The 25,846-nt window shown below is 39.0% G+C and overlaps 2 protein-coding genes across 2 annotated transcripts in view; one reads left to right on the top strand and one right to left on the bottom strand.

The window, feature by feature from the left end:
* Positions 1-278: 278 nt before the first annotated feature.
* On the top strand, positions 279-8,516 carry kat8 (K(lysine) acetyltransferase 8). Its single transcript, XM_020587936.1, has 11 exons — positions 279-701; positions 1,627-1,701; positions 1,921-2,099; positions 2,640-2,693; positions 2,860-3,024; positions 3,404-3,493; positions 3,692-3,832; positions 5,531-5,624; positions 6,075-6,225; positions 6,386-6,540; positions 8,285-8,516. Exons 1-11 carry the CDS (start codon positions 389-391, stop codon positions 8,347-8,349), a joined length of 1,482 nt encoding a protein of 493 aa, XP_020443592.1. The 5' UTR covers positions 279-388; the 3' UTR covers positions 8,350-8,516.
* Positions 8,517-16,136: 7,620 nt separating this feature from the next.
* LOC109952717 (xylosyltransferase 1-like) overlaps positions 16,137-25,846 on the bottom strand; it is a 36,546-nt gene continuing 26,836 nt past the window's right edge. The window contains 3 exon segments of the mRNA XM_020587926.1: positions 16,137-20,967; positions 24,980-25,120; positions 25,123-25,312. Coding sequence (XP_020443582.1) covers positions 20,645-20,967; positions 24,980-25,120; positions 25,123-25,312 — 654 coding nt within the window. The 3' untranslated portion in view covers positions 16,137-20,644.

Below are 25,846 nucleotides of genomic sequence, written 5' to 3'. Positions count from 1 at the left end.
CAACAATGCAACTTCTTCACGTTGAATGTTATTACAAGTGTTCGTAAGTATTAAATACCACAATACGTTTCAAACCAATGCACAGAAAGCTAGATCACAGCTCAATTGTTCATCTTTATTCATAAACTGTTAGTTCGGCCCCTGAATTTATATCATCCCCCACTACTGGACAGTCAGAGTTCAGCGCCTCCTCAACACAAAAGATGATAAATATTCAAATACGTGTCGCTAAGACTCGTGGGAATTGTAGTTTAAAACGTGAAAGGAGGAACTACCTACACGTCACTGGCGCCATCTTGGCATTTATTTTAATATTGAAGGCCAGTCCATCTGAGTTATCTGCGCAGGCTCGTAGAGGCGTGTAGTTGTTTTTAAAGTGATTGAGGTTATGACTGGCGGGACTGAGTATCTCAAGAGGTATAATAACAACAAAGACTTAGAACCTATAATGGATGTAGATATGGATTCGAGTCATATCGAAAGTGAGCGGGGAGAACTGGACAATAATATCCCGGCTGCGTGTTCTTCTAACGGCAGTTGCGGGGAAGAGGATGAGGCGGAGGCCATTGGTCGTGGGAGAGAAGCCGGGAGCTCTAGTAGTCAGCACACGCCGGGTGGAGGAGGTGTGCTCGGCAGAGAGCAAGAGGTGTCAGTCGAAATCGGAGAGACATATTTATGCCAAAGAGCTGACAAGACATGGCGTGAGTGAAGACTGTCCTGGTTGTGTGTATTTCATCCAGATATCAGTTACCCTTTTTTGTTTTGGTGAAAAACTTATATTAACATAACGTTATCGTTAAGTGCAGTCTCTTCGATTTGCTTGAAAACGTGGCAGTAGGACGTAACAACAATAATAGCTATTTTATGCCATGGGGGCTGGAGCAGAGCCGTTAAGGTAGAAGAGTTGCGACATTGAGGGGGTCAAAAATGGCAGCTGGCCACGTGATTCATGTAGCGTCAAACAGTTACAAACAGTCGAATAAGATCCATTGTTTTTTTTTTTTTGTAGGGAACAGCGGGATTTTTCATCACTTACTATTTTTGATGACTTGTACAGCCTTGCAAACTAATTCAATGTTCTGTTGTTGTAGATAGCTCGGCTAGTTAGCAAGGTACGTAATTATTAAATTGACCCAGTTTTGAGAGAGACAATCTAAAACGTTGTAGGACATGCCGCTAACTTAAAATGTCACAAGTATAATTATTGCTATTGATTTCAGCTTCTTACTTTGGAAAATAGCAGGCAAGTCAATGTAACTTTGTGGCGCTGTGGTCCGCCATGATTGTTTACTTTACTGTTGTAATATTCTCTCCACTCCCCTTCTGAAACCGCTCTGCATCGAGGTAACGTTAACTGCTAGTTATAACAACGTTAAGCGCGAGAACAAGCGCTTTAGTTTTAAAATATGACATGTTGCAACATTTCGCCGGGGTAAATAAAACTTAAGTTGCTTTTAGGATCATCCGTATAAATCTTCGTTTTAGCATTCAAAATGCTAAAACAGACTAGATAGCAGGCTCTATTAATGTCTTGGAGATCTGAGTGATTGCTGAGAATAAATGTTGGTGAAAACCTCTCTGTAGGACAGGACTCTCATTGACTGATGATTTTTGTCTTATTTTTAGATGCAGCAGAGGTGATTCAGTCCCGACTGAATGAGCAGGAGGGCAGAGAGGAGTTTTATGTTCACTATGTAGGATGTAAGTACTAGCTCTTCATACACTCTTGTGAATATAATGCACACAATGAAATTTACATGCTCAAAGTTGATGGTGAAGTCTTATGTTTATTTTACCATCATCCATGCTCTACCCTCATTGTGCTATATTTGTACTTTTTCTAAAGTTTCCTGTACCCTCAGATATACCCCTTATTTACTGCTCTACATTAATCCACATCCCCTGTTCCTTGGCATGCAGTCAACAGGCGTCTGGATGAGTGGGTGGGTAAGGCCCGTCTGGCACTTACCAAGACAGTAAAGGATGCAGTGAGAAAGAGCACAGAGATTGGAGGTGTCAGTGATTTGGGGGACCAGCCTGAAAGGAAGATCACCCGCAACCAGAAACGCAAGCACGATGAAATCAACCATGTGCAGAAGGTTCAGATTTTGTTCCATTTTATGGACCCCCCCATTAGTCAAAACACCTTTTTTTCCTTGACTGTTTACTGCATCAATTAAATGTGTTATACATTGTGCTATGTAAAGTTCCCTTAAATAACTAAATTAAAATAAGATGATTGGTATTATTCAGAAACTTAAATTTCCCCATCACATATCTCAGTCCATTCCTTTCTTTTATTCTGTGCGCAGTACATGGATTGCTGTGTGTGAGCTGCAGTGCTCCAGCTACAACATGCATGACATATGTGCACACTGTGGTATACGAAACCTAACCACTGTTGCTTCGACATTCTGGATTAGAACAACAAATCAAATATTTTCCCATTATATAGAATCTAAATTAATCGACTTCCAAATATAGGAGCTTGGTAAAACTCTAACATGTGCTTTTATTGGGGCACTGCAGATCAATACTAGGGCACGTGCCCCAGTAAAAGGGGTCTAGTGATGCCTGTGTGGTGATGGCCTCGTATATTAAATGGCTGTTACCTATCTAATGGAGTTTCCCCTTTGCAGACGTATGCAGAGATGGACCCAACAACTGCTGCACTGGAGAAGGAGCATGAAGCGGTAAGGTGTTGGTTTCACTTAAAGATTACATACATAAATTAAAAAAGTGAACCATTTCCTTGTTCCCTTGGCCCGTTATGTTCATTTACTTCCATCTGACTCCTCTGCACTGTTTGGTTAAATGTTGATTTTTCTCACTGTGCCACCTTGCCCGTTTGTCCAACAGATCACTAAAGTGAAATATGTGGATAAGATCCAGATTGGAAACTTTGAGATTGATGCCTGGTACTTCTCACCGTTTCCAGAAGACTATGGCAAGCAGCCCAAGCTGTGGATCTGCGAGTACTGCCTTAAATACATGAAGTATGAGAAGACCTTCAGATATCACCTGGTCAGTCTTTTAATTCAGTTTAGGATGTACTGTCTCTCTCATAAAGTCATTCTTTTAAATTTGACAACTTTTATGGTTTCTTTTTGCAAACACAGATGTGAACTAGGCACAGTAGCTGCTTGTCCAATCTTTTGGTGTCTCTTGAATGGATAGCATTATTAAAAGTCCTGTGGAATGTCTGGAACTATACTTAAAATTAGTTTGGAAGAAAACTGTGCTTGTTCTGTCATTTCATTTAACATCAGTGCATTTTTTCCCCATGTGAAACCAAAAATTTTACCAAATTTAGTATAAAGACAAGTAATGCAATTAGGCTATGCTCATATATCTCCTGGAACCTGAATGTATGAAGGATGACCTTTGAACTGTCTCTCCTCAGTCCCATTGTCAGTGGAAGCAGCCTCCAGGAAAGGAAATATACAGAAAGAGCAATATATCAGTGTATGAAGTGGATGGGCGGGACCACAAGGTGACTCTATCTGGAAAGTCTATGTTCAACCTGAAAATGTCAGCTGTTTAATGCTAAATTATTTGGATTATTTGTGGTACCTGTATCCTATGTCCTGTGTTGTATTTCTAATGGAAGTAAATCTGGACTGCCATTTGAACTGAAGAAAAGTAAATCAGTTCATTCATGTTGTGATTTATTGTTGTTTTCTTTTTGCAGATCTACTGCCAGAATCTTTGTTTACTAGCAAAACTTTTTCTCGACCACAAGACGCTATATTTCGATGTGGAGCCATTTATCTTCTACATCCTCACTGAAGTCAACAAACATGGAGCACACATTGTTGGGTACTTTTCCAAAGTAAGTCTCATCATTGAAGGCTATGATGAGAGGGGTTTGGTGTTGTTTCTAGAGCAGAGGGCACTCTAGACTTTCTCATTGTCCGTCATTTTTATAGACAGGGTCATAAAAATTCCATCATAATTTATTATTACCCATATTTAATGCAGGCACACTTTATCTCATTTAATCCTAATTGTTATTGTCCAGCAGCAGTGCCCTGTTTGGACTGAATGTGCACAATTTTTTTGCCATTGATACATATTTAATAGCATTTAATTTTCATTCTTTTGAATAATTAATATACAGAACAAGCTTGTGTCCAGCCACTTTTCATGTCAGCACCACACGAAGCAGATGACTTTTTTTTTGTAGTGACTGTGGAGGCCATTATAAACACTGCAGCCATTCTACGTAAATAAGAATGTATGAACAATGCAGTTTTACAAAATTAGAAGAGAATTACAAAATATGAAGAAGACATTAGCCTAGCTGTATAAAACTCAGCTGACCTGCTGTAGCCTGGCCTGCTGCAGAGGCACCTGTCACTAGGTTTTGTATCTTTGGACAGGCTTTTCCTCATGGCCCTTATAATTTTGATCTGAAAGCTGAAGCGCTCTGCTGCTGCACTGGAGACTGGACTTTCTGGCCCCACTTCAGCCAAAGTTTTGAAGTCGGGGAACATTTCTCTCAGGAATTGATTAGAAGTTGCTCTGAATGTGAGATTTTCCAATCCTGAATCACTCACTTCACCAGGAGGAATCCACTGCATGTGCTCCTTCTGCATGCCTCTGTGACCTGTAGTGGTTACAGACCTGCTCTGTGGCCTCCAGTCCACAGCTCTTCAACGCACTGTCAACTTCCAGATAGCAAGATGCATTGAATAGGTCTCAGTTGTCCTTCATCCACCATATCGGTTCCTGTTTTTGCACCTCACCCAATAGGTTGAATTTTATGTCTCTTTCTAACTGAATGGTGAAATAACCAGGACTCGAGTTCCCATTTCAGGCATTTTACTTTGACAAACCTGAGTGAGATTAACATCAGTATGGACAGATCAACATAGACAGATGCATGAACATACTTTTTTTTCCCCCCACACCTTTCCTATCTCCATGCCTCTGTCTCCCTACTCCTTCCTGTCTCTACAGGTGGTACTGAATATGTCTACAGATTCTCAGTCATCCAGGTCATAGTAAACTGAAAAAACCTAGAAAAAATCAACTGGACTAGATTTCTAGGTCGTACTGAATAGTGATGCTGAATTTAGCCTATTCTTGTTACCTTTCATGGTGATTCTAAAATCATTTAGTCACTTATACAGAAGCAAAAATGCAGACATTTTGGCTAAATGAGACATTACATACACCTAACTTTAAGTTGGTGTAGGTCGCCCTTCAGTGTTCTAATCTGACAAAATGCCTTTTAGATTTTTCAGTCATTATTAAAAGAAATTCCGTCATTGACGTAAAATATTTGGTAATGTGACCTCTGTTTTAGAATAAAGTGGATTCAGACCTATTTGCCTTTTATCAGAATCATGGATGCAACATCCCTTTTTTAAGCTTTCATGCATGGCAGCCCCATCACGTTAAACAATTCACTCATGCCATTATATTGATTTTTGTCTTTTAAAATCATATATGTAAACATGTTTGAATTGAACAGTACACATAACAGCTGTGCATCTGTACCGATGCTTTTGGCTTTGTTTTTCAGGAGAAAGAGTCGCCAGATGGAAATAACGTGGCATGTATCCTCACACTCCCACCGTACCAACGCAGAGGCTATGGAAAGTTCCTCATAGCTTTCAGTAAGTCAGAGAGCAGTAGCTAAAATGTGTATGTGTGCTACAGTTTTTCATTAATGGTTTATTATAGAATTTGTTTTAATTAATTCCATTACTAAAATGTTAGCCTGTAAAATGTCTTGAACAGAAAAATACCAAAGCCTACAGATTTGTTTTTTTCAACAGTATATTTTATTCTCTATTGCCACTTGATAATTAACCAAATCAAAATTAGACAAAAGTCAGTTTGCATGTTGGAATACTGTTCAGATGTTGCCGTTATCAGCTTTATAGAGCCAGCCTCTTGTGTAAAAACAGTGCAGAAAGAACATCAGCTCCCTTAATGTAATTTTTGGATTCATGTATTTTAAGCCAAATGCTATTGGAATATGACGGCAGTATATACTAGTGGGACACACAAATGATTCATTATTGCACCTTTGTAATAAACTGTTGCGGCTCTCATACATGTAGGTTATGAACTGTCTAAACTGGAGAGCACAGTTGGTTCTCCAGAAAAGCCTTTGTCTGATCTGGGGAAGCTAAGCTACAGGAGCTACTGGTCCTGGGTCCTGTTAGAGATCCTGAGGGACTTCAGAGGAACCCTCTCCATCAAAGACCTCAGGTACACAAACATCACACACCACTGTCTGCTAAAGCATCATCACCTGATGACCAGCCCTCTTGTCTTTTTAGACACAGTCACCCTGCGTTCACCCTGCGTTCACTGGGAGCTCAGATTTTTCTGTTCATGCTGGACGCCTTCTGCCTTTATTTATCCACAGCCAGATGACCAGCATCACGCAGAGTGACATCATCAGCACGCTGCAGTCGCTTAATATGGTGAAATACTGGAAAGGTCAACATGTGATCTGTGTGACGCCCAAACTGGTGGATGAGCACCTGAAAAGTGCCCAGTACAAGAAACCACCAATCACAGGTAAGACCAGACATTATATGATTAGCAAAAACTTCCATCAACTACTTTCACGCCTAATCCCAAACCACGCCTCTACTTTAACCTAACCATAATGTAAATGTGTCTGTATCTGAGTGAGTCTAGTTCTGAAACAGCTGATTGCTAAACAGTGGTAAAGAGAAAATTCAATGACATCAAATTAGATAAATAATTGTCAATGTAATTTATCAAGCAAAAATGCCATTTATTGGGTCCAGGTTTTCTATGAAGATTTGTTGCCATGGTAAAAATAATGAAAATGTCCATAAGTTCATGAAGCTTGAGGTGCTATCTTCATATGACTCGTTTTGTCTGACCGACAGTCCAAAGCCAAAGGTACATTCACAGGAGACTAATAAAACCAGCCAAAATTCTCATCTGAGAAGATGAAATTAGAAAATGTAGACATCTTTGTTTAAAAAAACTGACAATTATTCAACTTTGCTGATTAATTCTCTGTCAGTCGACAAAGTTTAAGCTTTGAACAGATACGCACATAATATTAGGGGTGTAAATCACCATTCTCATCACGATGCGATCCTATATCGATTATCTTAGCCAGCATTCTGATGTTTGCTGATACTTAAAAATATGCCACGATGCAATTTCAATTGTATTTGATTTAGGGGCTTGCAATCAAACAATATTATGTGCCTATTGCATACAATTACATTTTTATTAACTGAAATGCAAGCAGAGTATAATTTTAAAATCTTATTGATCTGTTCCGTTCGCTTTCAAGTGCTAATTAAATACAAATATGGAGCCATGATGATCTTTCAATTCTACATAAACTGGCTTTTGAGACAGGAAGCGTTTACATCCTCACGCATACAAAATATCTGGAAAAAATCATATTTCCTACATTGCAGTAGGAGTTTTGTTTAAACCTTCACATTCACACTTATCGTTGTATATGTTCTTTTAAATCCAAAACACTTCTATATCTGTGACTTGTTTCTCATGGGAGAGTTTACTTTATCCGTGTATTTTTCTTGGCTGCTACAGGTCAAGGCCAATTTTCATAGAAAGTGTTTTGTCACTCACCCCTCTCACACAACAGATAGAACTCCAATCTGTCAAATGTGTCACTTCACACCGACTCAGAGACATGCATTACTCTTTTTACACTTTGTCTGTTTCTTCTCTCTGGTGTGTTTAATGAAGCGTAAACCCCACAGACTGTTTGCCCGGTAACTGTCCTGCTGACAGACAGCTGTTCTGACGTCAGTGATACTGCACAGAGGTTGGAGACTGTGTGGAGTGAACATATGAAACGCTTCAGTAGCTTATGTGCTGCTCACTTCTTACTTTTAGTGTGACTTCCCAGTCTCAGAACGCTAGCTGCACTGCCTGACACATGTTGTCCAACTCGAAGAGAAAAGCACTTCACTGGAAATGCATACATATGTAGCTGGCTTTCAGAATAAAAATACGCATAACATAGATGTTTACATTTTGCATCAGTGTCATCAGATTGTGGGGCTTTTGATCGATGATTCGATCCCAATCAGTGGATCAATCGTTAAGACCCCTACATAACGTAAACACCAAGGTTTTTGCATAGGTCACTGTAAGTATCATCGGGCGGCACAGACATGATACAGTGAACCGAGTCTCCTTTTTCAGTTTCTAATTTTCAGGCTTGTCATCACTCAGTGTTTGAAAGCTTAACTTCCAGTGCTGTTTAACGTCTCACTTATAGCGTGTCTCGTCTCTTTCACAGTGGACACTATATGTTTGAAGTGGGCGCCACCTAAAAACAAACAAGCCAAGTTGTCCAAGAAATGAGAGGCAGACAACAGCTGTGACGTCACATCTGCCCATCAGTCAACCTGTGCATATCATCTGCCAATTTCCTCTTTTCTCCTCAACTGGCAAAACCCTGCTGTTTGAAAACTCTATGTAAATAGTTCTTAATAGAATCTGTCAGTATTTTTTTTATATAAATGTGTTAAAATCAAACATCTCCTCATTGCTTCTTTCCAGAGCTTTGTTTTAATCAAATTGATGCTACAGAGGAATCAAAATCTTGAAACGAATAGGTGGTAGTTACATTGATGGTCTTACCATCACTTCATTGGAATGTCATAAATAGAGGGATAACCTGATTAAGTCCACATTTCTAAAGGGAAATGTTAGTTATACAACAGTCACATCACATAAAATACACAAAAAACTATAACACCAAATGTCAACTAAAGGGGATGCCATAGTTATAAGGTAAAGTTTTTGTCTTTGAGTTCTGTGTAGTGTGCAAAGTGTTCAGTAAAATGCTTTACATTAATAGTGCAAATCAGCATGGTATGTTGCATGCTGCGCAGTAACAGAGAAAATTGCCTCTGGGTGTGAAAACAAGACTAAATGGACAATGACTGTTATACCCACAGATAAGGATGGATTACTAACTGGGCAACTGCCCAGGGGTCTCAGAAGGGGTCTCCATTGGCTTTGATTGTTATTATTTATAGTTGTGACAATATATTTTGTACCATACTGAGGTATAACATCAGCTGACTCCTGCATTATCTACTGTGATTATCTGGCCCTGTTTTGTGAAGGGACCCTCTCTCAATACATAGTTTTAAGACTTTTGATATTTCTTTTTTTTTAAGTTTATGTTGTCCTCACGTAGAGCATATTGCTAAACAAAGTTGTGTTAAACCCAGTAACTACAAATTAAGATGTACGTACTGTTCCAGTACAAAAGGCAGGGTTTAAATTTAGAGCCATAGGTGTGGGGTCTTTGGGTCAGTGGCCACGCCCACAGGAAAAGGTGGATATACCCCCAATCCCGGTGTTAACAGGTGACGTCACTAAAAACTGAGGGTTCAGGGCTGAGGAATGGGGGTCTATTCAGTCAGCGATAGCCCTTTTCTTCATGTTGTTTTAAATGTCTTTAAATCTTTATTATGAAAACTTAACAGGACGATATCTCATAGAACTGAAGCAGTCATCGGACTGCAGTTTTCAGACAGGTGTCACTGATAAAGGCTACAAGCCTAAACAATGGTGTTCCTGCTAGGTCACCGGAACAGCTAAACGTAACCATAGACATCATTGACGATAAGTCGTTACACCTGGTTTCCCTTGCTAAGAAACGTCAAAATGTCGTGAGAAAGTTGTATGTTTAAGAAAAAGGGAATGTATTTGGTTGGATTGTCAAACAGCAGTAATTAAAAGGAATTCCCAATGAGGACAAACTGTAGGTGAACAACATTGGGTGACAGCGCTTCGATTGGATTTCATCATCAGGTAAGTTTTTTTTTTTTCTATAGAAGCAACGATATCTTATTGTTTCTACTATTAGCCAACATGAACTTTTTTCAGTTTATTGGCATCAAAAAGTCAGTCCTTTAGGAAGTGTCTGAAATTAACTAAATCCAAGTCTCAGTACTTTTGAGTGTTGTTGTGGTGGTGTCAACCTATTGGGCTATATTTTATAACTGTAGAGTTAGGACAGGAGATAAAACCTGAGGTATAACACGTGTAGGTTTAGGGTAACTATAAACTACCTAATTATAAACTGAAATTTGTAAATGCAAACTGTACTTTCCCTGTTTGGTTTAGTGCAACGTCTGATGTAAGCAACAGAATAAACACAAGGAGGAAGCAGTGGTTTGTCTGACAACTGATGATGGTTAGAGAGCAATTCCTGTCAAACACCTAAATACAACAATTGAAGATGTATAATTCTAACACTCTGTAGGGTATATTTTGTATACTTTTTTTAGTCATAGGAGCCATATGGTATGCTATTCAGAAATTATAAGGTGAAATAATGTCTGCTTTTCACAATAGAGGTGAACAGAGGTCACATTTTGAGACTAACGTAGCCTATTGATATTTTGTAATAAAATACTAGTAATGATAACATCAGTTGTGCTTTTTGACATTGTCATAACAAGGACACCTACTGATCTGTTGGAAATTTGAATATTTTGTTGGTGCACTTATAATGTAAACCTCTGTAGTAATGTAGTAGAAGATGGAGGCTGGAAGACAACGGGTAAGATAAATCAATAACACCTTTCCCTCAACTTGTTCAGTAATGTGTTTATAGAGGGTTTTTTTGCCTTCAGCTAAACAGTTCAAGAAAAAATGAACAGAAATGATCGGTGATGAACTTAAATTCTGTCATAATGTTCATTTTCAACACCAAATGCAATTTTTGGATAATCATAAATGTGTTTTGCAAGGCAGACATCATGCAATTTGTTCTAGCCTTATTTATTAGCTATAAAAGTTCACAGTCAAAACGGACTAATAATTGAAACAAGAAAATAAAGACAATAATAAAACAAAATGTTAAAATGTAGACTAAACTGTATTGAAACACTGAGGATGTTTAAAATGGCAGCAGCTGTCAGAGACACTGCCGGCTTCTCTAAACAGATATAAACACAGATAAAAGCTTTGGAGAACATTGGAGTTCTTTGCTGTAAACAGGAACTTAGTACAATTTGTAGGGTTTAGACATCCTCATGTGAACAGACAACACAACCCAGTAACATTAACGGTATAGTCAGAACTGAAGTTACAATGTTGGACCGGTAGGCCTAATTTATTTGTGGGGGGGTATTAGCCACCCAGGGATATTACGAGCTGCAATTTTAAAACATAAAAACCCATACCTGGTGATTTTTAGTGTTTGTTTAGTGCATCTATTTTTAAATTTGGGCTACTTTTGGGTTTTAACTGACAATTAGACTTTATTTAATCTAAATGAAACTTAAAGATTTAAATAAAATATAAGCAGTTTAAATAAAATCTCACAAATGCAAATAACATTTTAGAGACTTATTATGGTGTGTGGTGCTAAAATTCTGACAATAACCCTGAATACAATTCACAATAGTACCCTGAATATCTATTTCTAATAGATATTCATAAGTTTTAACCATAAGTGATTCTGATGAGGTAACCGATTAATTATTCTGATTACTAATGATACAAATTAGTGCTGCATTCCATTATTTAATATTGTTTCATCTTCTTGTGAGGATTAGATTTTAATACATTTTACATCCAGTTTGTCACAAAGTATAGGAAGATGTCCAACCATCTTTTGTAAATCATCTGGTTCTGTCTTCATATAACTTGGAAATCAATTTTTATCTCAGTGCAGTTAGAAGTCTAAGCTGAACTTAGCACAAAGATTGAAAGCTACTAGTTTACCACCATCAAAAGATGTATAGCTGTTTGCAAATGTATCTCTTAACAGATGGCATTTATTACAGAAGTGATAAATTAATTGCACTCAAGTCAAAATGTTCCCGTTTTTGGTGAAATTGTCATACATGTATAAATTATATGTTTATTATTGAGGTCTTAGTTAAAGGTGTTATTGTACTGGACTACATTATACTCAGGGGTATCTCTATATTTTTGTCCTCCCCAGCTACATACATGAGAAGGTCTGAATATTAGGAACACCTGAATATGTAGTCCAGTACAACCTTTAATTAGTACATCTCAGTAATAAACATAATTGAATTTATACATGTATGACAATTTCACTAAAAACTGAAACCTTTTGAGCTTCATAAACACAGACATCAAGGCGGAAGTGTTACATACAATTGTACAGGTGTACCTAATAAATTGGCTGGTGAGCGTATAATTGCACTGAACGTCAGTAATTTTTTAAAAATGACTGGCCCCTGTAATTTTGTCAAACAGGGAAATAATGCATTTGTTGGGGACTTCTGCTGTAAATGAATCCACATTTCAAAGTCAAAGTGTTTATTGTCATATGCACACTGAGGAAACGTGTTTCCCTGTACAATGAAATTCTTACTTTGCTGTCTGCATGAATACCACACAATACAAGTGAAATATAAAGTAGACAAGCAGGTAACACAAATCTAAGGCACTGTAAAGCAGCAAATGAAAGAAGCATAATAAAAATACAAGAAGAACACAATATAATGTAGAGAGAATGTGTGCTACATGGGAGCTGTGTGTGCAAATAGTCAGCAGTGAGTGTGCAATTATGCATGTGCAAACTGAGTATGTAAAGGTGGAATTACATGTCACCAGACCAGTCATCTCTGCCTCTAGGCTGCTTTGTCCCCACCAGTGATGCGACCTATTGCCACGGTGTCGTCCGTGAACTTTAGGATGTTATCCTTGTGGGAGGCGACACAGCTGTGGGTGAACAGGGTGTAGAGGATGGGACTGAGGACGCATCCCTGTGGGGTGCCAATGTTCGTGATGATGCTGGCTGAAGTCCTGTTGCCAATCCTGACAGTCTGGAGTCTGCCAGTCAAAGTCCAGGAGCCAGTCACAGAGGGTGGGGTGTGTAATGGCAATTTTCAGTATATCCATTCATATTGTTCATTTACATATTAAACTATAGTCTGCTAACAACTGTGGTAACAAACTGTGGTAACCTTTCATGCACTGGACATGTGAACTCTGTTTTCTGCTGACACACTGAATGCCTGAGGTATCTTTGTTTACTGCACAAGCAACTGTAGCATCCGCAGTCCTTGAAAGTATCTCCTGTGAACCTCTGTGTCTTAGATGCTAGGAAACTCTTTGAACACAGATGCGTGATTGTTCTCAGTGTACCCTCCTTTTGTGTGACGTTATCCTCTGCTTTACAGTGCCTTGCGAAAGTATTCGGCCCCCTTGAACTTTGCGACCTTTTGCCACATTTCAGGCTTCAAACATAAAGATATAAAACTGTAATTTTTTGTGAAGAATCAACAACAAGTGGGACACAATCATGAAGTGGAACGAAATTTATTGGATATGTCAAACTTTTTTAACAAATAAAAAACTGAAAAATTGGGCGTGCAAAATTATTCAACCCCCTTAAGTTAATACGTTGTAGCGCCACCTTTTGCTGCGATTACAGCTGTAAATCGCTTGGGGTATGTCTCTATCAGTTTTGCACATCGAGAGACTGAAATTTTTGCCCATGCCTCCTTGCAAAACAGCTCGAGCTCAGTGAGGTTGGATGGAGAGCATTTGTGAACAGCAGTTTTCAGTTCTTTCCACAGATTCTCGATTGGATTCAGGTCTGGACTTTGACTTGGCCATTCTAACACCTGGATATGTTTATTTGTGAACCATTCCATTGTAGATTTTGCTTTATGTTTTGGATCATTGTCTTGTTGGAAGACAAATCTCCGTCCCAGTCTCAGGTCTTTTGCAGACTCCATCAGGTTTCCTTCCAGAATGGTCCTGTATTTGGCTCCATCCATCTTCCCATCAATTTGAACCATCTTCCCTGTCCCTGCTGAAGAAAAGCAGCCCCAAACCATGATGCTGCCACCACCATGTTTGACAGTGGGGATGGTGTGTTCAGGGTGATGAGCTGTGTTGCTTTTACGCCAAACATAACGTTTTGCATTGTTGCCAAAAAGTTCGATTTTGGTTTCATCTGACCAGAGCACCTTCTTCCACATGTTTGGTGTGTCTCCCAGGTGGCTTGTGGCAAACTTTAAACAACACTTTTTATGGATATCTTTAAGAAATGGCTTTCTTCTTGCCACTCTTCCATAAAGGCCAGATTTGTGCAGTATACGACTGATTGTTGTCCTATGGACAGAGTCTCCCACCTCAGCTGTAGATCTCTGCAGTTCATCCAGAGTGATCATGGGCCTCTTGGCTGCATCTCTGATCAGTCTTCTCCTTGTATGAGCTGAAAGTTTAGAGGGACGGCCAGGTCTTGGTAGATTTGCAGTGGTCTGATACTCCTTCCATTTCAATATTATCACTTGCACAGTGGGACAGGGAAGATGGTTCAAATTGATGGGAAGATGGATGGAGCCAAATACAGGACCATTCTGGAAGGAAACCTGATGGAGTCTGCAAAAGACCTGAGACTGGGACGGAGATTTGTCTTCCAACAAGACAATGATTCAAAACATAAAGCAAAATCTACAATGGAATGGTTCACAAATAAACATATCCAGGTGTTAGAATGGCCAAGTCAAAGTCCAGACCTGAATCCAATTGAGAATCTGTGGAAAGAACTGAAAACTGCTGTTCACAAACGCTCTCTATCCAACCTCACTGAGCTCGAGCTGTTTTGCAAGGAGGAATGGGCAAAAATTTCCGTCTCTCGATGTGCAAAACTGATAGAGACATACCCCAAGTGACTTACAGCTGTAATCGCAGCAAAAGGTGGCGCTACAAAGTATTAACTTAAGGGGGCTGAATAATTTTGCATGCCCAATTTTTCAGTTTTTTATTTGTTAAAAAAGTTTGACATATCCAATAAATTTCGTTCCACTTCATGATTGTGTCCCACTTGTTGTTGATTCTTCACAAAAAATTACAGTTTTATATCTTTATGTTTGAAGCCTGAAATGTGGCAAAAGGTCGCAAAGTTCAAGGGGGCCGAATACTTTCGCAAGGCACTGTATATTGAACTGAATCTTCTTTATTCTTTGAGTCTCTGTAACATGTCTCTGAGTGCTGTTGTAGACAACTCCTTTCTGCAGAAATAAATTACACAGAAGACATCTTCATCTCAATTCTATTTATTTCTCACTCACCGATGGTTGTTCATATATTATACAGAATTAAAGGAATCACGATTTTTTCCTTAACAGCTTGGTGTCAAGAAGTGGGATCCCTCGTGTGATCGTCTGGGAAGAACTGCAGGCCGTGGAAAAGGTCCAGGAGCCAGTCACAGAGGGTGGGGTGCAGACCCACTGTGGACAGTTTGTGGGGGACAACTGAGTTGAAGGCGGAGCTGTAGTCAATGAAGAGTATCCTAATGTAAGAGTCTCCATTTTCCAGGTGAGAAAGGGAATAATGAAGGGCAGCCGCGACAGTGTCTCAGATGGCCCTGTTGTTGAGTTCATGCAGTCCAAGGGGGAAGATGCCTCGCTGCTTCAGGACACGGAGTGGATAATTGACCTCGCGTTTATAATGGATATCACTGGGAAACTGAACCATTTGAACTGTGAGCTGCAAGGCAAAGGTAAAACTGTCGCTCCACCCAGGGGGATAAATATCTCTGGCACAACACCAGTCAGCCAGAACTGAGCAGGTGTGTGTGTGTGTGTGTGTGTGTGTGTGTGTGTTTCCTCTCTGTGCTGTAGCTGGAGATCTCAAAGCGGGTGTAGAAGGTGTTGAGGTCGTCTCTGGGGCTGTTTGTGTAATTTATTCAAAATATTGTGTTTGTGATAATAGAAACATGTTACTCAGTGTATCAGTGTGGCTCACCAATGTATTAAATAGTCTTTAAACAACAATGCAGCTCTGTGGCACAGAGAAATTTATTATATCAGGTTTTGATACACACACGATGGCTGTCAGGATAGTCATCGTTGCTTTTTGATATTTTCCTAGAATTTCATTACAATTGGACAAATCTAGACATCACCAGACTTGCCCTTCAACCATGGGGCTTGAACTTAATCTGCAGTTCTGCTAATAGCTACTAGATGCTGCTGTAAGAAAATTAGCACAATTGAAATTCCCCTACATATAAAAAGTATATTAAAAAGATGTTAGTGTCTGAAGAACGAGTCCTAGCAACCCGAACACCACATTTATTCTTTAACAAACATTGTAGCCATGTTATTAGACCCCCTTTTTTTTTTTGATGGTATGACCTTGCCTCAACAATACCTGTACTTTTAAAACATGAATGTCAAATAAGTTGCATGACAGCAAAGTAAAAGGAGGTTGCTTTATTTCCAAAACTGTATTTCAGTACCACTATGGTCATTTATAAGGCCTCCCAACAAATGTTTCTTTATTTGGACATTTGACACACTTTTGATGTTTTCAGAGAGGGCTTCCTAAAACAGGAGTATGGCTAAGGCACAACACTACCCCTAGAAAGGGAAAAATCAGGAAAAGCAAGCAAAAACATACAGTTAACAAAACAGAGATGGCACTGAGAAAACAAAAGCCAAAAGAGGTTGATGCTAGAAAAAAAAAACCCGTCAAAAATTATCTAAGGAACAAACCTCTCAGTTGGGGGTTTCCTTCAATATTAGAACATTTACCCAAATGAAATTCTGGACCTTTCTGTACTGTACATCAAGTAGGAATTTTACACAATACTGATTCACATAGATTCACTCATCAAATAGAAAATACACACTGGACATTGAATGGCTCAAATTAAAGGCATTTACCTCAAGTGGGAACAAAAAAATAAAAGATGACTTAGCTGTCTCTTTTTTTTTTTCTTGTATCTTTCATAAAGTTATAATGTTTAGGATCTTTTTGAGACTGTGCTAAACTACTGTGATATCAAACAAAGACTTGTCAGATTGGGTCAAAGTGTGGAAGATGTTAATGTTTTTAAACTTTATGACTGACATGTCAGAACGTCTAGAAATCTGTCAATAGGTGTGAAATGTGATGATGGAAACTTCACTGTTGGATTAGACCTGTAACTAAACACACTTATTAACATTAAATAGTTTCACACCTTTTGTATTTTGTCCAGTCCTTAATACAGTGGCAGTGAGTTACTGATGTTATGCTGTCGGCACGCTTTGGCCCTATACACTGCTGCTCTACTGTTCGTACAGCTCAGCAGAGAACGGCTCTGTCAGGGTTAAACCCAGTAATACCAACCAACTGTGCTCATTAACTTCTTAAAAATCTGCACCATGTAGCCATTATTTCAAATAATAATGAATTATGTATAACAGCCAGTCATTTCTAGAATAAATATGATGTACTCTTTGTGTCCTTATGCTAAGTGCTGACAGTCACATTAATGATTTATTCTGACCTTCACCATCAGTGATAAACTCCACTGGTTTCATTAATAATAATATTGAATATAGCAACTATACACTCAAATCGATCATCCCAAAACTATTAGTTTTTATAATAATGAACAATAGAACTAAGAATAGATTTCAGTAGTAAGGATGAGAATTTAATTCTGGATTACCCTGCACCACTTAGTATTAAAGTTGCAATTTCTAGATATATCTATGATTAACATTGTTTGTAAAGTTACTTTAACTTTGGATATTTTGAGAAGTACTTTCTTTCTGAGAGTTCAGTAAGATTGATACATGTCTAAAAGGCTAGCTTAGCATGGAAACTGGAAACTGGTTCTGTGCAGTGGTAGCAGAAGCCACCTTCTATAACCTTTTAAGTTTACTAATGAACATGTTCTACTTGTGTAAAAACGACAGATTTCTGGGTTATGTGTTGAACTAGGGCTTTTTTTTTGTGGCTCGGTGTAGTGACTTCCTCGAGTCTTGCTGCCACTGTTAGTGGTGCTAGTACTATAGTTGCACTTTTTGGACATAGCCAGGCTAGCTGTTTTACCAAGTCTCCACATTTAATGCTAACTAGCTGTTGACTGTAGTTTCATTTTAGACTTGAGTTGGTCTGATCATAAACTCGTGACAGAAGAAAATGTTGCTTTAATCGTGTCACTGTTAGCCTGTTAAAATAAAATTCGGCATTGTCTTTTGCATCTCATGCAGCTCGGCTGAAATTAAAGGCAGGGCTGGCAATTCTTTCCAGAAGCATTTTTTGTTACATATTGTGAAATTCTGCAAGATGTAAAACCAGAAATAACATCAACTTTTGAAGCTGTTTTTGTGAATTAACAATGTCTATGTTCGGTGGTTCCTCCCTAAAGTCCACTGTGAATTCTCAAAGCCAAACATATACTGAATCATTGTCCTACCTATAAAAATATTGGCAAAGCCTTTTTAAAAATGTCAGAGGTTTTTTTGTTTATATTGGCCACCACTTTAGTTGAATTACTGAGGATCGTGTATTATGCATTACTGGTCAGTATAACTTTTCTTACTGGTGCAACCCAGTCTTGATATAGACATTTGTTTGGCCAACTGTCTCTGACCAATGTCCTTCACTAAGCAGCATGGAAATCTTAAGGTGCATCTATGTTATGTTATACAGCCTCCTCTCCTGCCACTAAATCCAAAAATTAACTTACAGGAAGTAATGTTACTTTGTATGGAAGAAAATTGATTCAAAATTCAGAAATGGAAAAAGTCAGCATGAAATGCTATATGAGACTAACAAATCAATAAATCAATACATATAATCAATATTTAAATACACAAACCAAGAAAAGTTGTTCAAAATCATTGCTTTTAACCACTGTTCTGGTTATTTACACATGAAATTAATATAGGAATATTAAATAGTTGTGTAACAGTGAACATTAAATACAAATTTTCCAAACAATCACTGATTGTAGAGTCACAGAATATAAACTTTGCAGTTAGTTTAATAAACTATAATTTTACACATATGCATTTTCAGGGCTTGTGCTCCGCTAGGTGTTGAGGGGTATTAGATGCTGTATTTTTGATATTTTATAGTTTAAATAACAAAGTGATGATAAAAAATAGCTGTACTTTAAGCACCGTGGTTGTAATATCCTTGTATCTGTAGTGTGAAATGAGAGCAGACAAGTCAAAACCTATCTCACCTATTGCACAAAAATTCTGCATATAAAATATTAATCACTGGCTTAGAAAAAACTTAAAATACTCATATAGCAGCTGTACACTTTGACACTATCACATCCGTTTCTACAGCAAAGAGGAAAAAAAAGGGAGAGGAGGTGAATTTCTTCTGAGTTCCAGCACAGCAGATGTCTCAGGTGGTCTGAAGGATTCAGACATGGCACAGAAATAAATAGACACACAGCCAGATGGCGTGAAAGGAGAAATTTTCAAAGGTAGTCTGCACTGGTGGTTTACTCAAATACTATATCTGAGTAAAATTCTGAGGTACCTGTATAGAGTAAAATCTTATACTTTTAATTTTAAAGTTTCTAGTTTAATTTAGGGCTATGAAAAACCAGACAAAGACATAGACTGTGTGCAAAACATAAAATTTGAGGGAGCAGGCTATCAGAGCCCTCCGATACTTACTAGGCTATGAGAGCATCTGTGGTTGTGAATAACTTATTTTTAGGTCCATTATCTCCGAATTGAACATGAATGTTAGGGAAACCTGTCATTGTGCCTTCCAGGACCAACGTTACCCTCTCGGATATTATAAAGTAATTTTCATGGAGTTCTCTGACTGGAAGACTGCATCAAACAATGAGAACCTTGAATAAAATTTAACTACAGGAATAACAGTCCTAAATTTAAAAAAAAAAGAAAAAGTAATGAGTACTATGAAACTAAGTCTTGATCATAAAAACTGTATAAAGATAATAGGCCCAAAACGTATGAAGCCCTCTAAGGCTCATAGTGGTGAACATTTTTTTCCCCCTGATCTTCTTTTGCATTCTCTCGCAATACTTTTTGCCTAGTGCGACACCACGGTAGCTATGGGTCTGCTCATAACTTGACATTAAGTATATGGAAACAATATTACTGCTCAGTACTAAGTATGGTTATGTAATTAGTGAAAGCTAACTAAAGAAAACAAAGTAGACTGAAGGACTTTCTAAAAGAAAGCAGTAGGTTACTATAATCTGGAGGAGGCTGTCGATTTCATTTGTGATCAAACATGCGACTGAGATGTGTATGATGCATGCAACGTGTGACCTGATCACACCTGGTTATTCCAAGAGAATGAAGCTAACTTGTGTATACAGCACATTTTTGAGATGGTATTTTTGATCAGTCTTTTCATCATAAGAGCTGCATCTAGTAGCAGATGACAGAATCCACAGATAGGGCTGAACCTACAGGACTGTAAGACCTGGTTTCATATTTTCAGTATGTTCTTGCAGTACTCCATTTTTGGAAATGCAAAAGAAGATCAGAAAAAAAAAATCATCACTATGACAATTTGGGGGCTCCGTATAAAAATATGCAACCATATAAGTATTCAGCTTCTCAACATGTTCAACACACTCGCGCAACAAGAGGTATAGTCGTTCTAACACACACAGCTTTGTAGTCCCAAATATCGGTGAGGGCAGCAGACTGAATGAAAACTGAAGGAACATGTTCCTCCTCAGTGTCTGAGTCTGTTCCCCTTCCTCCCGTCACTGCCTCTGAAGTTCCGTCCTTTTCTTTCACCCCCACCTCACTGTTGTTCACAAACTTTAAATAAATAAATAAATATCCAACACTAAAAAGACATCAGCCCTGCACCTTCCTTGATTTGTTCTCTTCTCCTGCGTCAGTCCGGCCGTCTGCTACCTGATTCGTCCATTCTCTTTGGGCAACATCAGTTCAGATTTTGGGTCGGGGCTGGCGGAGCTCCAGACAGTGAGGTGGCATCGCTGCATAACAGGACAAGCACTTGGGCCCATTGAGCAGACATCTGAGGCGGACCAGTGGCCTTCCAGCAGTCGGTCCAGCCAGCGATGGAGTGGCTCCCCTGTCAGGCCGGCATTGGCCTCAGCCTCCTCCACAGCACCCAGGCTCACCGGAAGCCGCAGTACTGGGTTCAGGCCATGGAAACTTTGCTCCATGTAGGAGTTTCTGGCCGGGCCATTGTGCAGTCGCATAGCATCCTCTAGATCCCAGGAACAAGGGTTAGGACAGGGTGGGTGGAGAAGATGGCAAGTGAAAAATGAGGAACTGAGAATTTGAGATAAAACTATAAAGATCTGAGAACATGGATTGGGAAAGGCTAGAGAACCTTTTCAACATTCAGCAAAAAACTGTTCTGTCTTTGGATGGTTTGAAACGGGGAAAAAAACTGGTTTTACCTTAAGCCTTTATTTATGATCTTTGGGCTGCATATGTTACTCTAACTCAGTCACATAATCTCACAGGTGTTTACTGCCTGTTCGGGATGGAAGCATCTTTGCCTGGGGTGAAGCCAAAGGCCAAATCCAGTTATTTCCATAGACTGTGCCAAGCATAAAGCTGATACAATGAAGAAGAGAACAGTAGAGCCATGTTGGTATACAGTCAGTATGGAAAGTTTTCAGAGCCTTTTTCACATTTTATCTTTCAGACTCGTCTTAAAATGGATTCGATTAACTTTTTTTTTCCTTATCTACATACAGTACCCCACAATGACAAAGTAAAAACGGGTTTTTCAAGTGTTTTGAAAATGTATTAAAAATAGACAAATATCCCACTTAAGTATTCAGACCCTCACTTAATATTTGGTTAAAGCACCTTTGATAGCAATGACAGCCTCAAGTCTTCTTGAGAATAAAGCTACAAGTTTGGCACATTTTAATTTTGGAATTTTCTTAAAATTCTTCTGACATCCTAAGAAGGTTTTCATTTAGGAAATGCTTTAATCATTTAGAATTGCTCTGTATTTTTTCTGCATCCATCCTTCCCTCTATCCTGGCTAGTCTTCCAGTCACAGAATAACATCCCCACACCATGATGCTGCCACCACCATGTTCGACTGTAGGGATGGTACTAATGAGATGATGCTCAATGCCTGGTTTTCTCCATATGCACCGTTGGGAATTGTGGCCAAATAGTTCAATCTTTGTTTCATTAGACCAGAGGATTTTTTTCCTCATGGTCTAATAGTCCTTCAGGTACCTTTTGGCAAACTCCCAGCAGGCTGTCATGTGCCTTTTAGTGAGGAACGGCTTCTGCCTGGCCACTCTACCATAAAATGCCTGCCTGGTGGAGTGCTGTGCTGATTGGTTGTCCATCTGTAAGGTAGTGACCCTTGGGTTCTTGGTTACCTATCTGACCAAGTCCTTTTGTCCCCGATGACTCGGTTTGGCTAGGCAACCAGATCTATGGAGACTGGCGGCGGTTCCTGATCTTTTCCATTTGAGAATGATCGAGGCTACTATGCTCTTGGGCACTTTCAATGCTGCAGAAATGTTTTTGTATCTTTCCACAGATCTGTGTCTTGATGCAATCCTGTCTTGCAGGTTTATGGACAGTTGTCTCCACCTCATGGCTTTGCTCTGACATACACCATTAACTGTGAGACTTTATATAGACAGGTATATGCCTTTCCTGATTATATCTAATTTGTAGAAACATCTCAAGGACCATTGATGGGAGTAGGATGCACCAGAGCTCATTTACAAGTGTCATAACAAAGGGTCTGAATACCTGTAAGTGGGATATTTCAGTCTTTTATTTTTAATATATTTATGAAACACTCCAAAAACCTGTTTTCACTTGATCACTGTGGAGTGTTGTGTGTAGTTTGAGGAAAAAAAGTTGAACAGAATCCATTTTAAGATGAGTCAAACAAAATGTGGAAAAATACATACTGACTGTGGTCTGCGGAAACAGTGGTATGAAACGTTGAAAATGTTTATACTGGCCAGATGGCAAACACCTGTGAGCTCACAAAATACATTTTAAATATTAAAAGAACACTGTAGGATAATAGGTTAAAAAAATATTTGCAGTGAGAATGTGACAGACTAGTGGAGTAACGTACAGAATGCAGAGGTCACAAATGGGGATAGACCTTCCAAAAGAATATCATAATCCCAACAATCCTTTAAAAATCCCAGCAGTCCTTTAAAATCCCAATAGATAATTTAAAAAACTACTACCATTCTAAAGAGCATTCCTTCCCGCCATCATCAAACTCTTGGTCCAGCTGGTAGAAATAGGTCATTTAGACATTTCTAGTAACCTCAATTAGGAAATACGCAGTTATCTTTCAATGTATTTTAAATGGATATGGATGAACACTTTATCCATCTACATGTGAGCTGTTCTGTAGATATTTCCAGAATTATGTTTTGTTAGAGAACCCAGTGGGTTTTACAATGATTAATTTAGGTGATTTTAGAGGTGAACATGCTGTATTTCAACATACAGACACCAGTTATAGAGGCATAGGTATGTCACATGCCACCTTCACTTTGGAACACTGACCCATGAAACTCTGTCTAGTCATGCTCTGGGCTTTACTTGGGGTGATGCAGTTATCCCCTCTACACGCACACATGTGGAAGCCAGTAACCCCGGCGGAGGCTAATTTGGATAGAGGTGACCCTGTGTATACGTGGCCGAGGGACTGGATACTGACACTATAAATATGTATGCATGGTGTTGAAAGCTATGACAGAAGGGTCTCTGCCCTGTGTAATTTAAGCAGTAGATCTTCCATTCGCATATGGATCACAGCGGCCCTTCTAAAGCTCCCGCATGCCATCAACAGGTGTTTCTGTGAGAATTTTACTGAAGGTTAACACTAATATTGTGCCTGTTTTTAGTAGTTTTTAAGGGGAAGTTAGTATTTTACTTGCTCTTTGCATAAATTAATACCCTAATAAGGACAAATGAGACAGAGGATGATGCCACTCAGTTCTAACATTTCACTCTTTCTTTACAGGCAGATCTCGACCTGGCCCTGTGCATTTGCTGTAAACTTTCCCCAGTACTATCCACTCTGCACTTGGTGTCAGTTTCTACAAAATGTGAGTTAACATTGGGTCATTAATATTAATCATTTTTGTTTTTAAATAGAAATTCATTGATGGGTATATACATACCACTGTTCCATACCTTTAGTATTAGTTTAGAACAGTGCTGGGTTTGGAGGATTTTTGCACTAATGTGATGAGATATCTTAATTTCTTTTATTTACTGCAGTGGATTAGCCAAAAACAAGCCTCTGTCTAATTGTCTTATTACACATCATCATTTGGGTTTGAAAGTTAAATTGGAAAATTCTTATCACAAGGTCCAGTTACTTGGTCTTTCTAGTGCTTTCAGTAGATGAGCTGCTTAGTTGTCATGGAGATGGTTAAGTTATCATCATTTGGGGGGACAGGTGGTGGTAAATGTTCAAAGATGGCGTTCTGCATTGGATGTGAATGCCCTCCTTGATCTCTCTCTGGCCATCAACTGACTCTTGGTTGATGACCTTTGACCTCTTCCCTGGAGATACGGGAGGCCATTCAGATCTAATACCAAAGACCATCACTGCATAGAGAAGGGGGTCGAAACTTTGTCCAATTGAATTATTTTGTGGAAGTAAGTCTTTTCACCAGGCCTGTTTTCCAGCATCTGATGTGTTTTTGCTCTCTTTAATCTGAACAACTAACTCATCTCAAAGGCAGCTGAGCAAACTAACTGCTGATAAATGCAGTAGGTGGATGTTTTCATCTAAAAGCTTTCCATAAAATATACATTGTGATATTCACTCATGGGCCACTTTATTAAGTACACCTGTACAATTGTATGCACTTCAATGCAACACTTCCATCTTCTGTGTTTATGAAGCCCAAAATGTTTGTTTGAATATAATGTAGTCCAGAAAAACACCACCTTTAACTATGACCTCAATAATAAACATATAATTGAATTTATACATTTGACAATTTCACCAAAAACTGAAACATTCTGGGCTTCGTAAACACAGATGTTAAGGCAGAAGTGTTGTGTTGAACTGCATACAAGTGTACATACAGTATGTGTACCTAATAAAGCGGCCAGTGACTATACACTGTAATTACACAGATTGGGGGGGGGGGGAAACCCTTGCTTTCACTCAACCCAAACATTGTGAAGTGGTGAATCTCCACTTGTGTCCTGAATGGTTGTAAACACAGTCAGTCTGGATTGCTCACCTTGCTGTATGGGCTGTTGTCGGTGAAACTCCAGTGGAGCCACGATAAAATTGGTCTGACCCACTGTGCTCCAATGGTGAAGAACCCTCAGCGTCCACATGCCGGGCCTCAGTGGCGGGGTTAACGGCGTTAGGGTGTGCCTTCAGCAGCGGCATCCACTAGGATGTCGTAGGTGGCGGCGATGACGTTGGTGGGGTCAATCCACACCACAGTGACCGTCAGGTTACTCTGGCCTCGGCTCCAACGCTGCACAGCCACTGGCCCGTCCTCAGGCCCTAGCAGACCACCCCAGTTCCTGAAGAGACGCTCCTTAGGATCCCAATCCGTCCCAACCTATAGACCAAAAGGATTCTAAAACTAAAATCAGGTGACAAAAGACAGCTTGCACCCTGATGCAACCGCTGTGCTCCTCTGCCTCTGAACGTTTAGCCATCCCCTCCCTCAGAGGACCCTTTGGTCGCTCTTAATCTATTTTCTGTTGATATGTAGATGATTAATTTGATTACAAGAGAAAAGTGGACTTGGGACTTGTTTATCTTATATTTAAGTGCTAATAATTGCAATTTATTAGATTAGTTTTCATACCAAACAGTTAAATGATAATGACTGACCTAAATACAGAAACTAAACTGTTTGTGAAAAATATTCGTAAAGATTGTTGTGCCTACAGTCAGATGAAAACCCTGTACTTCCAAGAAAAGACCTTTCATATGCTTGGTTAAAAACATTTTTTGAGACAATTCTATGAATTGGACTTTTTTTGGGCCCAGGAAGTTTTTGCAAACCAAAAAAGAGCAAGCTCCTTAACTTATCAAAATAGTCAGAAGAGGAAAGAGTCAAATTCAAATATACATGGTTGTCACTTGA

This window comes from Monopterus albus, unplaced genomic scaffold, assembly GCF_001952655.1.
Source record: "Monopterus albus unplaced genomic scaffold, M_albus_1.0 scaffold488.1, whole genome shotgun sequence".
NCBI lineage: Eukaryota > Metazoa > Chordata > Actinopteri > Synbranchiformes > Synbranchidae > Monopterus > Monopterus albus.
This window is presented reverse-complemented; position numbering and strand designations above follow the sequence as displayed.

Coding starts and splice junctions, on each gene's coding strand:
- kat8 (XM_020587936.1), top strand. CDS start 389: ATGACTGGCGGGACTGAGTATCTCAAGAGGTATAATAACAACAAAGAC. Junction 2,100..2,639: donor AAATCAACCATGTGCAGAAG/GTTCAGATTTTG, acceptor TCCCCTTTGCAG/ACGTATGCAGAGATGGACCC. Junction 3,025..3,403: donor AGACCTTCAGATATCACCTG/GTCAGTCTTTTA, acceptor GTCTCTCCTCAG/TCCCATTGTCAGTGGAAGCA.